Source organism: Neophocaena asiaeorientalis, unplaced genomic scaffold (assembly GCF_003031525.2).
Source record: "Neophocaena asiaeorientalis asiaeorientalis breed wild unplaced genomic scaffold, Neophocaena_asiaeorientalis_V1.1 scaffold461, whole genome shotgun sequence".
NCBI classification, from domain to species: domain Eukaryota; kingdom Metazoa; phylum Chordata; class Mammalia; order Artiodactyla; family Phocoenidae; genus Neophocaena; species Neophocaena asiaeorientalis.
Genome location: NW_020173230.1, coordinates 1,973,878 through 1,990,075, shown reverse-complemented (window position 1 = coordinate 1,990,075; position 16,198 = coordinate 1,973,878). Strand labels below are relative to the sequence as shown.

The following is a 16,198-nucleotide window of genomic DNA, read 5'->3' as shown; positions in this document are numbered from 1 at the left end:
CCCCTGACTCTACAGGAGCTTTCAGTCCTGTTGAGGAGGTGAGATAAATGCTGTTTAAAGAAAATTTATCTTTAAACACTAAAATTACATTCAGGGTGGTGAGAAGTTCACACTCTGAATCGCAGTTAGGAAATGAGGCTGGCTGAAGGAAACATGGGTTCCCATCTCCACGCACACTTATGTTGGTCACATGCTCGTGGGGGAAGGAAGCCGGAGAAACGTCTCTGAGTATTTAAATTGTTATTTTTCAATTGTTTTCCTCTCCTTTCCCTTCCAATTCCCTTGTGCCATTCTCTGTCTCTCTGTCTTTCTCTCCCACACAGGGGATGCTTAGGTCAGAATATGTACATGGGCATATGACTCTACTCCAGAATAATCACTGACATCCTTGTCTATCTGTTCCACTAGCCTATAAATTCCTTGATGGTTAGACCTCTGTTCTATTCAAATTTGATTCCTCGATATTTGAATATGTCAAGGAAAAAATGTATATTTGGGGAAAGTGATAATGGCGTTGCAGTTATGTATATTTTAAAGAGGCCCTATTTTGCAAAACATTTTGTAATATTTACAGACAATGTGACTTAAAATAACATGGAGAAGGGCAGCAGTGGCATGTGGATGGGACGGAGACATGGGCTGGTGGTTGTTAAGCAGGGAATGTGCACATACAGGTACACTGAAAGCATTTCAGGTGGCTCCACCCCCGTTTCTCACGCTTCAGCTAGGCCCGCGCTTTCTGTGCATCACCTCAGGGAGTGCTCGCCTAGTGAAGAAGCTCAGGGTAAGGCAGGACTGAGAGCAAGTTGACGCCGGGAAGGAGACCCCAAAGAGGCCACAGCTGCAGGAGGCCAGGGTCTGGGCTGCCGTTGGCCTTCCCCGAGGGCTTCGACAGGGCCCTTCAGGCCGCTCGCCTAACGGACCCCACCCTGCCTCACTGACCCAGTTGCCCTCTTGCCAGAATGAGCTGAAGTCTGAAAATTGCTCAGCAGGACCAGGCATAGCACGGGACTCTTCTCTTGTGGTTTCACTTGCCAGTGACCACTATCTTGATAATTCCGTGTGGCTAACAGGGTCTTGGTGCTCTGGCCAGGTGTCAGGCCTGTGCCTCTGAGGTGGGAGGGCCGAGTTCAGGACACGGGTCCACCGGAGACCTCCCGGCTCCACGTAATATCAAATGGTGAAAGCTCTCCCAGAGATCTCCATCTCAATGCTAAGACCCAGCTCCACTCAACGACCAGCAAGCTACAGCACTGGACACCCTATGCCAAACAACTAGCAAGACAGGAACACAACCCCACCCATTAGCAGAGAGGCTGCCTAAAATCATAATAAGGTCACAGACACCCCAAAACACACCACCAGATGCAGTCCTGCTCACCAGAAAGACAAGATCCAGCCTCATCCACCAGAACACAGGCACTAGTCCCCTCCACCAGGACGCCTACACAACCCACTGAACCAACCATAGCCACTGGGGGCAGACACCAAAAACAATGGGAACTATGAACCTGCAGCCTGCGAAAGGGGACTCCAAACACAGTAAGTTAAGCAAAATGAGAAGACAGAGAAACACACAGTAGATGAAGGAGCAAGGTAAAAACCCACCAGACCAAACAAATGAAGAGCAAATAGGCAGTCTACCTGAAAAATAATTCGAGTAATAACAGTAAAGACGATACAAAATCTTGGAAATAGAATGGAGAAAATACAAGAAATGTTTAACAAGGACCTGGAAGACCTAAAGAGCAAACAAACAATGATGAACAACACAATAAATGAAATTAAAAATTCTCTAGAAGGAATCAATAGCAGAATAACTGAGGCAGAAGAACGGATAAACCATTAGCCAGACTCATCAAGAAAAAAAGGGAGAAGACTCAAATCAATAGAATTAGAAATGAAAAAGGAGAAGTAACAACTGACAGTGCAAAAATACAAAGGATTATGAGAGATTACTACAAGCAACTATATGCCAATAACACGGACAACCTGGAAGAAATGGACAAATTCTTAGAAAAGCACAACTCTCCGAGACTGAACCAGGAAGAAATAGAAAATATAAACGTTATGCTAACACATATATATGGAATCTAAAAAAAACAAAAATGGTTATGAAGAACCTAGGGGCAGGACAGGAATAAAGACGCAGACGTAGAGAATGGACTTGAGGACACGGGGAGGGGGAAGGGTAAGCTGGGACGAAGTGGGAGAGTGGCATGGACATATAAAAACTACCAAATGTAAAATAGCTAGTGGGAAGCAGCCACAAAGCACAGGGAGATCAGCTCGGTGCTTTGTGACCACCTAGAGGGATGGGATAGGGAGGATGGGAGGGAGATGCAAGAGGGAGGAGATATGGGGATATGTGTATGCGTAGAGCTGATTCATTTTGTTATAAAACAGAAACTAACATACGATTGTAAAGCAATTATACTCCAATAAAGATGTTAAAATTTTTTTTAAATGAAGTATTTAATAGGCTTGTGCCTATAGAATATTCCTGTGTACGTGTCAAATCACACATACTTGTGAGTATTTTTTAAATTCTCCATAATGGGCTTTTTTCCTAACCTTTGGATTTCTCACTGGCTGGCCCAGTCCCTCACCCACAGGTAAGCATTTATTCTCTGCTTGATGACTGAATGAATCAAAGGGAAGTACAGTGAGTGGTCTCTGGTTCCAGGTTCGTGAAGCGGCAGGACAGGGAGCTACTGAGCTTGGAGGAACTGCAGAGGTTCCCTGGCCCAGAAAACAGAGGACTTGGTCCACTCTGACTCTTCTGTCAATAAGTGCTATGTGTCACCATTGTGCTAGCACTCGGGACTCCATGGCAAACAAAACAACTCTTGGCCATCAGGGAGCTGATAGGGTGTAATAAAGGTCTAGATCTCAGCTACTGGCCTAAAAAGTTCATTCCAAATTTTGCTTACCATACACTAAATGGGAGAGCATTAACTCTTTCCAGGGTCCAATCTGTGCCCAAACCAGATCTTGGCTCTGAATTCCCAGAAGAGGATGCTCAAGACCCATCCAAGGAGGAAATCTCAGACATGTAGAGAACAGATGACTTCACTTTGGAAAGTCATCAAATACTGAGGTAGAAGGGACCTGACCCAGGTGTGCAGCCACAGACAGAACCAGGGCACCTGTGTGCACCTCCGTCCTCAGTGAGGCTGCTTGAACCATCAGGGATGAGACCTCTAGGTCCCAGCCTACACTCTCACAATAATGCTAGAGGAAATGTAGCCAATGTTTAAAAATATGGAATGTGGGAACATGGGGTGAATTCAGAGAGCTAAGAGAGAACAGAGAGAAAGGCTTAAAGGGAATAAAAAGACAGTGGTTTGGTAAGTTATGGCATATGCATACAAACATATACACATAGAATGTTGTTTATACTTTACTGTTAAATAAAGAAGTTCAAAACCAAATAAAGTATAATACCATCCTGTTTTTAAAATCTGTATATGCATAGAAAAATGTCCATAAGGACATATATGACATTATAAATGAGGCCTATCTTAAGGTATTAGGAATGTAGACAGTTATAATTTTCTTTTTCTAGTCTATACTTTGTATAATTTTGACTCACATAGTGAACACCCTTAAACAGAAAAATCTTCCAACAATAAAATGATATACAAATAAATTATTGCATGATCACCCACTTGTCAACTATAATAAGAAGTGTCAAAATATGCAAGCACCAAAAAGGATCAGGGTGGGTGTCCTTTCCTCAGGGTCTTGTACCTTTCAGGACGGAACTCCTCAGGCTCTGGCCAGAGCTCTGGGTCATTGTGAAGAACGAAGAGTGGCACCACCACTGTTGTCCCTTTGGGAATGAACACTCCATTGACTTCCACATCCTTCTTACAGACCCTCTCAATTCTACCAGCAATTGGGAATATTCTGAGAGATTCATTCAACACCATGTCAAGATACTCCATCTGTACCAGAGCCTCATAGGTGGGAGGCGCCTGGGAAGAGAAAAAGAGATTTTGATAAATTTAAGATTTCAGATCAACCTTCAACTCCATCTGTGTAGTCCTACTGAAATGTTAGGAGCTCCGGGGAATAATTTAAATTGGTAGAGGACCTTAGCATTTATAGACATTTTAATATCTATCATGTGCTTTGACCTGCTCAATGGCCCACAGCGGTGTGTAGAGTAGTTATGACTGTGGGCGATGTTAGGACAATGCCCTAAACAGGGCCTGAAATCCCGCACGTTATCATCTAGTGTATTTTCTTTCTCATGAGAACAAACGTGACCAATAGACTATGACCCTTAGTCTTAAGTGAAATAGGCCAAAGTCACTGTTTCCTTTTGAAAGTGAGGCCACACATCTGTACCAAGGAAAGAAATGTATAAAAGAGCAAATCCCCTGTTCAACATAAAGGTTTTTAGTTGAAAACTCGTGACTGCTAATTCTTTTCATTATACACATAAAGTTTGGAATCACTATATTATATGAAAACTCTATAAATAATTTGGGGAGAAACGAGTTCCTTTCTAAACCAAATACAAAAACAAAGAGCAAGATTGGGTGCTACAAGGAACACAATTTCAGATCCAGGGAATGTCACAAGGGGATGAGAACCCTACCCTCAGCCACAGCCTCTGTTGCTGGAACAGTCTCCTATTGTCCCTTCAGGGGTGACTGTAAGGTCTGAAGGTCTAAACAAGCCACTCCAGCCCCAGAGGCCAGCTCTCCTCACACCACAAAGAATTCCACTTTCGGCAGAGATCTGAGACCAGTGGGGGTGACACGTGGCTGTCACGTGGGGTTATATTTAAGGGGCAACATTGTAGAGGGTAAGAGTTGGCTCAGGAGACAGACACCCTGGCACATAGGTTGGCGTTTTCACCACTAGGTACACGACTAGTATGTGAAAGTATTTCATCTCTCTGTCGCTCAGGTTTCTGAAACGTTACATGGAGATAATTAGAGTTGACACTTCATAGGCTTGTGTGGCAGACACACTCACTGCTCACCCAGTATCCACGTAGTCCCTGTATTTCCCAGCCCACTTGAAGTTACAGGAAACCAGCTTTGCCAATGGGCTGTGAACTGAGGCGATTATGTCAGTTCGGGGAGAAATCATTTGAAAAGCCAGTGAGCAACGCTCGAGTCCCTTATTCCCCAGACAACAGGAAGTCCTCATGTTCCAGATAAGGTAGCTACAGGAAGGTGGAGCCTCTTGGCCTGTATCCCCGAGTAACGCTGTGGAGCAGAGCTGCCCTCTCCCATCCTCCACTAACAATCCATGTTGGTCATGTAGATATGGGTTAGAAGTAAACCTCTGCTCTGTAAAGCCACTGAGATTTGAGGACTAACCTGTTACTGAACCATAACCTAGCTTCTCCTGACTTATACAGAATCTTATGAAGGTTAGATTCATTTATAACTAGAAAGTACTTAGATAGACATATATCGTAAGAAGCAAATGTTAGCCAATAGTGTCGTTATTATAAGTATTATTATAAAAAGGGGAGGACACAATGCTTTAGCTAGCCTGTCTCTTAGTGACCTTTTCACCTTATTGCATCAAAAGAATCCCAATATGAGATTTACCAGAGAAGACAGATCATCTCTAACTTAGGTAGGCACTACAATCTATCCTTATCTTGTATATTTGAAGGACTCAGGATTCTGAATGGTGATAAAACTTGTCTAAAACCACAGCCAGGACTCAAACTCACGTCCTCTGTTTCCTACTTTAAGCCCTTTGTTGTTACAAGGCTCCTCCTAGTCTGCAGTGTACCCAGGGCGGTAGACTGAATTAATGGTCCCAGTTCTCCAGCCCTTCCTGGGTCCATGCCCTTTGTCATCTAACCCAGTGGTGCCTCCCATTCCGACTCAGGTTGGCCAGGTGACTCACTCTGAACCAGTGGAAAGTTGGCTAAGTGTGGTGCTTGCAGAAATTTGAAAGTCACCCACGTGATTGGGCTTCCTGCTCGTGCCATCTGCCATTGCCCTGAGAAGCAGACATGTGGGGTATGAGACACATGTGGAGCACGTGTGGAGCTGAGTCACCCTAACTGCATAGCCAAGGCCAGCCTACATCAGCCAACACCCAGAACCAAGGAAGTCCAGCCATATCAACAGATAACTATGCAGACACTGGAGCAATGCTTACTGTTAGATGCCACTGGGGTACTGTGATTTTTACATGGCATACTGTAATGTATGATATGCCAGTACCAGCATTTTTTCCACAGTACCTATATTCCTGTGTGTATCACACATAACCTATGTTTTCCCCTTTGTTTTGTACGCTTTAGAGCCTTCCTAAATAGCACAGGTTAAAGATTTGAGGCTCATGCTTTCTGCAAATATATTCTAAGAAGTGATGAGGAGGCATTCTTGCTAAGGCTTCACCTTCCCCCTCTCTCTCCAGGTATCATCACTCACCTTATTGGGGAAAGTTGCATCAACCTCCTCCTGCAGCTTTTGTTGGACGTCAGGGCGAGTGGCCAATTCATACATAATGAAGGAAAGACAACTGCTAGTGGTCTCGTAGCCAGCAAAAATAAAGATGATACTTTGGGCCACGAGTTCTGTGTCAGACAGAGCTAAAAGGAGAGGAGAGACATTTTAGATAAACCACATCAATATAAAACATCACAGTTTAGATGAAATCCAAATGAAGCTGCCACATCCCTGGCGGGAAAATGTAAAAGCAACTGAAAATTAAACTGGCAGTGCTTTGTGTTCTCATGTCTTCCTTAAAGAGCCAGAAAAAGGCAAGAATTGTCTGAATCCAGCTTTCCCCAGTGCCTATACTCTCCTCAGCCCCTGCTGCTGACTACGCCACCTCCCTCACGGCACAGCTGGGTAATTTCAAGAGACAGCAATTTTGTCTAACTTACACAGTACTATTAGTATGTCCCTTGGAGAATCCTACAAGTGCTTTAGCTGTAATTAATATGGGGTAACATTCTCTTCCAGAATAATTTAAATTATTCTAGCTGAAGTAAAACTTGATTCTTTGGCAGATTTTACAAGACTAAGGCTATATTATAGGGAAAATGAAGTTATCTTTTATCTAAACATGTTTGTGGGAACTTAAGAGAACAATATCAGGCTGTTTCTACTCAAAGCGTGTTGATGGACCTCGAGCATCACGAACATCTGGGAACTTATGAGAAATTCAGAGTCTGCAATCCTAAACTAGAACTACAGAATCAGAACTTTCACGATACGTGATGACTTGCGAGCAAAACCTGGCCTGAGAAGCATGGATTATACATTTGACAGGCATCAGGCAATGGAAGACCTGGGGCATAAGTCTTCTCTGGGGGATCTCAGATATGTACAGAAACTACAGGGATTGACGAAAAGCTAAAAGAGTTGTGATTGACCCTAGTCTAATCAATGGCATTAAAGTAGCAGAAGGAAGAATGTGTCCCTAGAAGGGTATTAGTCAGCACGCAATATAGAAAAATAGGGTCCAGGGAGTGGAATTAGCAATGCTTATTCAATCATGGCCTGAATGTCATCTTCTCAGTACACGCCCTCTCTCCTTGCTCTCCTTTAGCCTCACTAAACAGCCCATGTAATTATAAATAGGTCTCTCTTTTTATTTTCTCCCAAGAGACCAAGCGTGATCAGGCTCTTATCTATTTGATGGGACTGAAGTAGGACCTTTAGTTACTTAGAGCGCTCAGATCAATGTGGTACCTGCCCCAACCAAGCAATTCACACACACACACACACACACACACACACACAATACAAAATGAGTGTGAAAAATATCTACACATAGTTTTAGATATATTTATAGTGGTGTGCTGGCGTCAGCTCGTCCCTGCTCAAGAACAATTTTTTTAAAATTCAAGAATTTTGTGAGATGGTTGTCAAACCATTCATAGCTTGAAATTAACCACATGGGAGTATTCATGTCATTGAATAAGCTAAAGATCAGGGCCTTCTTGTTTGAAAGAACAAGGCTGTTTATATCACTGTTTATGGGTGATACAGAAATCCTTATGTTCATCAGTCTTGTAGAAATATATTTGATGTTCTTAACTTTGTCCATTGAGAGGATCTAGAAGCAAAGAAACCCTAGTAGCAATGAGCATTCCTAAGATCCCAGATTTTGATTTCTAAATACCATTTCTCACTAAAGGGAACCAGAGTTCCTTGGGAAAAAAATGGCTGATTCCAGGGCTACTCAGGGGAAATAAAAGAGAAACCTGGACTGTCTTACATCAGAAAGTGAGGAAGTTCCCAAAAAATGATAGATTAAAGAATACTGGATACTCTGTGTGCTGTAATGGTGGATATAGCTCATTATACCTTTGTCAAAAACCCATGGAATGTACAAAACCAAGAATGAACCCTAAGGTCAACTATAGACATTGGGTGATAATAATGTATTAATGTACGTTCATTGATTGTAACAAGTGCACAACTCTGGTATCATCTTTTGATAGTGGGGAAGCTGTGTGTAGTTGGGGTAGGATGTATATACTGGAAATCTCTGTACTTTCCACTCAATTTCGCTGTGAACATAGCTGCTCTAAACAATAGTCCGTTAAAAAAAAAAGATTTAAAAAGAAGAAAGAAGAAAAGAAAAGAGAATACAAGATCGCACTTGAAAAAGCTCCAGTGGACAAAACTGAAAGAACCTGAAAATCAAAATGAAGAGTGATGTAAGAGAGTAACTTAGTTATACATGAGATCATGCTGATATAAATAAACAAATAAATGATTGGGGGAGAATGGAAAGCTCTCCCTACAAAAGAACATCAATTCATAAATACAGAAGAATGATGGAATTAGAAAGTCATCATATTGCAACCACCATAGTAACAATGGTTTCAGTCAAAAACCATCCATGGGTGGTAAGACTAGTGGGTGACAATTTGAAGAAGAACACTATATTTCCAGTCTCAAAGGTTTCTCCCACCAGCTGCTTGTTAATGACAAAGGAAAAAATTGAACTTTACGGTAGACTAAGCTAGTGAACACAACTTTAACCACGTGTTCCAAGTTAAGGTCATCAACACTGGGGCAATGTTCCTCCTGATGGGATGAAGTCTTGATGCAAATTTCCAGGCAGAGGTTCTGACTCACTGGGTCCAGAGGAGCCTGAGAATTGACATTGGAAACAAGCTCCCCAGAGGTTCGGCTGTAGGTGATCCACAGACCACGACTGACTCATGGGCATGACATCCTTGTTATACTTGCCCTTCGAGCTCTGAACAAGGTTGTGCCTGCGTACTTCTAGAAAGTACCTCTGGCTACCATTTCTATCTGACCATGTGTCTTCCTTCAACTTGGCAGAAATCCCCAGCTGCCTGGAAAACTTCCTGCACATTTTCAGAACCAGCCCCTAGCTCTGCGCCCCACAGACAGTGGCCCCTCTGAAGCTCTCCTTGGTTACCTTTATGGGTGTCAATTTCTTTGGAATTCTGAGAGTTAATCATCAGCTGAAGAAGATCCACTCGGTGCTAGAAGCAGAAAGAGAAATGTCAATGGCGGAAAGTTACTTGTGAAGACAGAAATAAATCAGGAGTGTATATTTCACACCTCTTTCCTGAGAATACGACCCCTTAAAGAGCAGAAGGCTGACGAATACTAAGTCCTCAGTGACCAAAACATCCACCTACAAATCTTAGAGAGCATGATGTTTCCCTGAGAGAAACCCAGCCATCATGTCCATCTGCTTTTTGGTCCTCACTCTCTCTGATCTTTGGTTTCTCTGGCTTTTGAAACAGCTTCTTAACTAAAGTTATCTGCTCTCTCTCCTGTCATACCTATTTGCTTAGGAAAAGATCCATGACATCAGTCCCTGTTATCCCTCCAACTTTAATTTTTTATTTATTTATACAGCAGGTTCTTTTTAGTTATCAGTTATCCATTTTATAGATATTAGTGTATATATGTCAATCCCAATCTCCCAATTCATCACACCACACCTGTGAAGCCTGAAGTTCCTGTAGCATTTGTTGTAGAGCTGGTTTGGTGGTGCTGAATTTTCTTAGCTTTTGCTTGTCTGTAAAGCTTTTGATTTCTCCATTGAATCTGAATGAGCTCTTTGCTGGGTAGAGTAATCTTGGTTGTAGGTTCTTCCCTTTCATCACTTTAAATATATCATGCCACTCCCTTCTGGCTTATAGAGTTTTTGCTGAGAAATCAGCTGTTAACCTTATGCAGTTCCCTTGTATGTTATTTGTCATTTTTCCCTTGTTGCTTTCAATAATTTTTCTTTGTCTTTAATTTTTGTCAACTTGATTACTATGTGTCTCGGTGTGTTTCTCCTTGGGTTTATCCTGTATGGGACTCTGCACTTCCTGGACTTGGGGGCTAATTCCTTTCCCATGTTAGGGAAGTTTTCAACTTATAATCTCTTCAAATATTTTCTCAGGTCATTTCTCTCTCTCTTCTCCTTCTGGGACCCCTATAATGCAAATGTTGTCCCAGAGGTCTCTTAGGCTGTCTTCATTTCTTTTCATTCTTTTTTCTTTATTCTGTTCCGTGGCAGTGAATTCCACCATTCTGTCTTCCAGACCACTTATCTGTTCTTCTGCCTCAATTATTCTGCTATTGATTCCTTCTAGTGTAGTTTTCATTTCAGTTATGATATTGTTCATCTCTGTTTGTTTGTTCTTTAATTCTTCTAGGTGTTTGTTCTTTAATTCTTCTAGGTTTTTGTTAAACATTTCTTGCATCTTCTTGATCTTTGCCTCCATTCTTTTTCCGAGGTCCTGGATCATCTTCACTATCATTATTCTGAATTCTTTTTCTGGAAGGTTGCCTATCTCCACTTCATTTAGTTGTTTTTCTGGGGTTATATCTTGTTCCTTCATCTGGTACACGGTCCTCTGTCTTTTCATCTTGTCTATCTTTTTGTGAATGTAGTTTTTGTTCCACAGGCTGCAGGATTGTAGTTCTTCTTGCTTCTGCTGTCTGCCCTCTGGTGGATGAGGCTGTCTAAGAGGCTTGTCTCCAACTTTAATTCTTAATGAATGATCACATAAATTAATCCCCTGATATTTGCAGAGTTCATCGGCAGCTTTTGTAGAAGCATCTTCAAGCCCTTCACCCTTCCAGAATGCTACACATTCTTCAGTGACATCCTGAGTACCCAGCCCTGTCCCCTGACCTGCAGACATACTTGTGCTGGCCTCCAGCCCTCATGAAGGCAGAGCTGGGTTAACCCACTTGTGGCTCCATTGGCCAGAGAAGACTCCTGCCCACTCCAACTATGAGTGAGCTCAACTTTTAAAATGACTACACTGCATCAGGTGGCTGACAGGGCCTTCCATTGGACAACCTGTGATATAGGAAGCTTGGAACTGAAGTGATTCTTTGCCAAGCTAATATTTGGTGAAATACCAGTGAAATCATTTTTAATCAGTAACTTTTATCCCTTAACCATTTATTGAAGAAAAGTGGTAAACTCCTTATCTCAATAATATTTATGCAGTGACATACTAATTGGCATGCCTATTATTATATTTAAATATTGCTCTCTGGCTCATACTCTTATTTCCTTCCCCAACTTCCTCCTTATTCATTCCCCCCAAATTTTAGAGTCCTCCTATTCTAAACTCTATAGTTTTCTACCTACATTTAAAAAATGTAGAGATATGCATAAGAAATATGTGTACAGCTCAATAAATTATCAAAAAGTGAGCCCCCTCATGTAACCACCACCAGACTTTACCATTTGTTTATCTTTGAGGCGACTCTCTTTCATCCTTTTTACAGACTTCGCCAAAAAATTCACAGAATTTTTTGGAAACAGAGTAATATTTAATACTTCAAAGACTGGGGTGAGGAATGGAAATAATACTGTAGAGAAAAAGATAAAAGGAAGCACAGCGAAAATGCAAAGTTTACTTGGCGCAATCATAATTTGCTCTACCAATCAAAAAAGTAAAACCACCAGGATACTCAATCATGACCCATTGCCTCTATGACCTTTGCTCAGACTTCGAAGCCAATGACTGAGCAAGGCCAAGTCCACATATAGGGGCTATCACTGCAGCAGTGAGATCAGTGGCCTCTTCTGCATCTTTGGATTGACTAAAGGAACTGGATTACATTCTGGGACCTCATGGCCTTTAATTCTTGGACTAGCATCTCTTTGGATAAACCAGACTGTAATCTGTTGCTTCAACTAATTGTGCAGTTTAAAAAATAATAATCATGATAGAAATAATATGGTGCGTGTCTTTCCACCACAATGGAATGTAATTAGAAATCAATAACAGAAAGAAAATTGGGAAACACACAAATATGTGGAAATTAAATAACACACACTTAAATACCCAACAGGTTGTAGAAGATATCAAAAGGCAATCAGAAATTACTTTTAGATGAATAAAAATACAATATACCAAAACTGATGGGATGGAACAAAAGTGGTGTTCAGAGAGATATTTATGGCTATATGTTTAGATATTAAAAGAACAGAGATCTCAAATCAAGAAGCTAAATTTCCACCTTAATACACTGAAAGGAGAAGAGCAAACAAAACATAAAGTGAGCAGAAGGTAGAAAATAGTAAAGATAAGTAAAGAAACTATAATGAACAGGAGAATAAAAAACAATGGAGAAAATCAGTGAAAACAAAAGCTGATGTTTTGAGAAGGTTTTTTAGATAGATTGGCCAAGAAAATAAGAGAAAACACTCAAATTTTTAGCATCAGAAATTGCTACTGACATTTTAAAAATGAAAATGACTATAAAGAAATCTACATATACTCAATAACTTGTAATAACCTATAGGAAAAGAATCTGAAAAAGAATACATATACAGGGACTTCCCTGGTGGCGCAGTGGTTAAGAAACTGCCTGCCAATGCAGGGGACACGGGTTTGATCCCTGGTCTGGGAAGATCTCACATGCCTCAGAGCAACTAAGCCCCTGTGCCACAATTACTGAGCCTGTGCTCTAGAGCCCGCGAGCCACAACTACTGAAGCCCCTGCGCCTAGAGCCCGTGCTCCGCAACAAAAGAAACCACCACAGTGAGAAGCCCGCATACCACAGTGAAGAGTAGCCCCCACTCGCCGCAGCTAGAGAAAGCCCACACGTGGCAATGAAGACCCATCGCAGCCAAAAATTAATTAATTGATTTTAAAAAAAGAATACATATACGTGTGTGTGTCTGCATAGCTGAATCACTTTGCTGTACACTTGAAACTAACACAACATTGTAAATTAACTTTATTTCAATACAAAAAAGTAATCTATGAACAACAGTATGGCAATAAATTAGACAATTTAGATAAAATGTATGGATTCTTAGAAAGACACGAACTATAGAAACTGACTTAAACAGAAATAGACAATCTGATATACCTATAAGAAGTACAAAGTTTTAGTTAGTAATCAAGAAACCACCCACAGTTTGGCAAAGAAAAGCTCATGTCTAGATGGTTTCAATGGTGAATACTACCAAATATTTAAAGAATTAACACCATTTTTTTTAACAAACTCTTCCAAAAATTGGAAGATGTTGGAACACTTCCAAATTGTATGAATCTGTACTAAAACCAGGCAAATCGGATAAGATGGTTCTTTGGGACACCAGTCCACCATCTTCCTGGTCTACTGGCTTTCCTAATAAAGTCACTATACCTTGCTTCAATCAGTCAATCAATCAATCAATCACTCAAACCAGCACAAGTAAAGAAAGCTACAGACCAACATACCTTATACCATGGGTGCACAAATCCTCAACAGAATACTAGCAAACTGAATCTAGCAACATATAAAAAGTGATACGCACCATAACCAAGTGGGGTTTATCCCAGGAATACAAAGTGTTATAATAAACCGTGTCAAAGGAATAAAAAACAATGACCACATGATCATCTAATAGATGCATAAAAAGCATGTGACAAAACCCAACACTCTCTTGTGATAAAAATACTCAACAAACAGGAACAGAAGGGAATTTCCTCAACTTTAGAAAAGGCATCTATGAAAAACTAAGCTAACACTATACTTAATAATGAAAGACTGCATGCTTCCCCTAAGCTTAAACTTTCCCTAAGTTTAAGAACAAGACTACGAAAATCATAAAGACAGAAAGTAGGCTGGTGGTTACCAGGGGCTGGGGGCAAGGAATAACAGGGAGTTATTGTTTAATGGGTATAGAGCTTCAGTTTCACAAGATGAAAACAGTTATGGGGATGGACAGAGGTGATTTTTATACAACGATGTGAACGTATTTGATACCGCTGAACTGCACACTTAAAAAATGGTTAAGATGGAAAAAAAATGTTTATCATGAAATATATCAAATACAAAGTGTAAATAAAATACATATGTATAATTTAAAGAAGAAAAAAAAAGAACAAGACTAGGAAGCCTCTCTCATCACTTCCACTCCACACTGTACTAGAGGTTCTAGCCAGGGTAATTAGGCAACAAAAGGAAATAAAATGTATACGTATAGAAAATGAAGTAAAACTCCTCCACCATCAGATAACACGATCTTGTATATAAAAAATCCTAAATAATCCACTAACATCCTATTAGAACTAATACACAATTTCAACAGGGTTTCAGGAAACAAGGTCAATATACAAAATCAATTCTATTTCTATACACTGTAATAAATAACCCAAAAGTGAAATTAAGAAAATAACTCTATTTATAATAACATAAAAAAAGAATATTTAGGGCTTCCCTGGTGGCGCAGTGGTTGAGAGGCCGCCTGCCAATGCAGGGGACACGGGTTCGTGCCCCGGTCCAGGAAGATCCCACATGCCGTGGAGCGGCTGGGCCCGTGAGCCATGGCCGCTGAGCCTGCGCGTCCGGAGCCTGTGCTCCACAACGGGAGAGGCCACAACAGTGAGAAGCCCGTGTACCACAAAATAAATAAATAATAATAATATTTAGGAATAAGTCAACGAAAGAAGTACAAAACATCTACCCTGAAAACTGCAATACTGTTGAAATAAAGAAAATCTAAGTAAATGAAAAACATCCCATGTACATGTATAAGAATACTAAACATTGTCAAGACAGCAACTCTACAGATTTAACTCATTCCCTATCAGAATTCTGGCTGGCTTCTTTGTAGAAACTGAAAAGCTGAATTTAAAATTCATATGCAATTGCCAGGGGCACAGAAGAGCCAAAACAATCTCGAAAAAAAAAGAATAAAGTTGTAGGACTCGTACTGCTGATTTCAAAACTTATCATAAATCTATAATAATCAAGGCAATGTCATACTGGCATAAGAATGGACATATAGATAAATAGAATAAAATTTAGACTCTGGAAATAAATCCACTTGTCTATGGTAAACTGCATGTTGAGAAGGGTTACAAGACCATTCAATGGAGACAAAATAGTCTTTAATAAAAGGTTCTGGGATAACTGGATAGCTGCATGCAAACGAATGAAATAGACCCTTACCTTACACCATATACAAAAATAAACTCAAAATAAATCAAAGACCTAAACATATGAGCTAAAACTGTACAACTGTTAGAAGAAAACCAATGAATGGGTAGATCTTCATGACCTCAGATTTGGCAATGGATTCTTAGACATGACACCAAAAGCACAGGGAAAAAAAGGAAAATAAAGAATTTGTGCATGATGAAAATAAAAAATTTTTCACTTTAAAGCAAACTAGCAAGAAAGTGAAGAGACACCTACAGAAAGGAAAAAAAAAACTTTCCAAATCATGTCTGATAAGGGACTCTTACCTAGAATATATAAAGAACACTTACAACTCAACAACAGAAGTATTGAATATAATCCAACTATAAATAGGCAAAATATTTGGACAGACATTTATCTAAAAAAGATTGTGGGGTAACAGTTTGGCAGTTACTTATAAGTTAAACACAGTTACTATATAACTCAGCAAATTCACCTCTGACTACATACCCAAAGAATTGAAAACAGGTATTTAAACGAAAACTTGTACATGAATGGGTATAGCAGCACTGTTCATAAGAGCCAAAAGCTGGAAATGACCCAAGTGTCTGTCAACTGATGAATGGATAAACAAAATGCAGAATGTCCATATAATGGGATATTATTTGGCCATACAAAGAAATGAAGTACTGATATATGCTACAATTTAGATTACCCTTGAAAACATCATGATAAGTGAAAGAAGCCAGCCACAAAAGCCCACATATATGATTCCATCTATACGAAGTGTCCAGAATAAGCAAATCTATAGAGGTAGGAAGTAGATTAGTGGTTG

The 16,198-nt window shown here is 40.4% G+C and overlaps 1 protein-coding gene across 1 annotated transcript in view; it reads right to left on the bottom strand.

The window, feature by feature from the left end:
- LOC112399912 (cytochrome P450 3A29-like) overlaps positions 1–16,198 on the bottom strand; it is a 33,138-nt gene that overhangs the window by 3,430 nt on the left and 13,510 nt on the right. Inside the window, exons 8-11 of the mRNA XM_024745345.1 lie at positions 11,683–11,810; positions 9,397–9,463; positions 6,420–6,580; positions 3,754–3,980 (exon numbers count right to left, since the gene is read on the bottom strand). Coding sequence (XP_024601113.1) covers positions 3,754–3,980; positions 6,420–6,580; positions 9,397–9,463; positions 11,683–11,810 — 583 coding nt within the window. The remainder of the gene's footprint in view (positions 1–3,753; positions 3,981–6,419; positions 6,581–9,396; positions 9,464–11,682; positions 11,811–16,198) is intronic.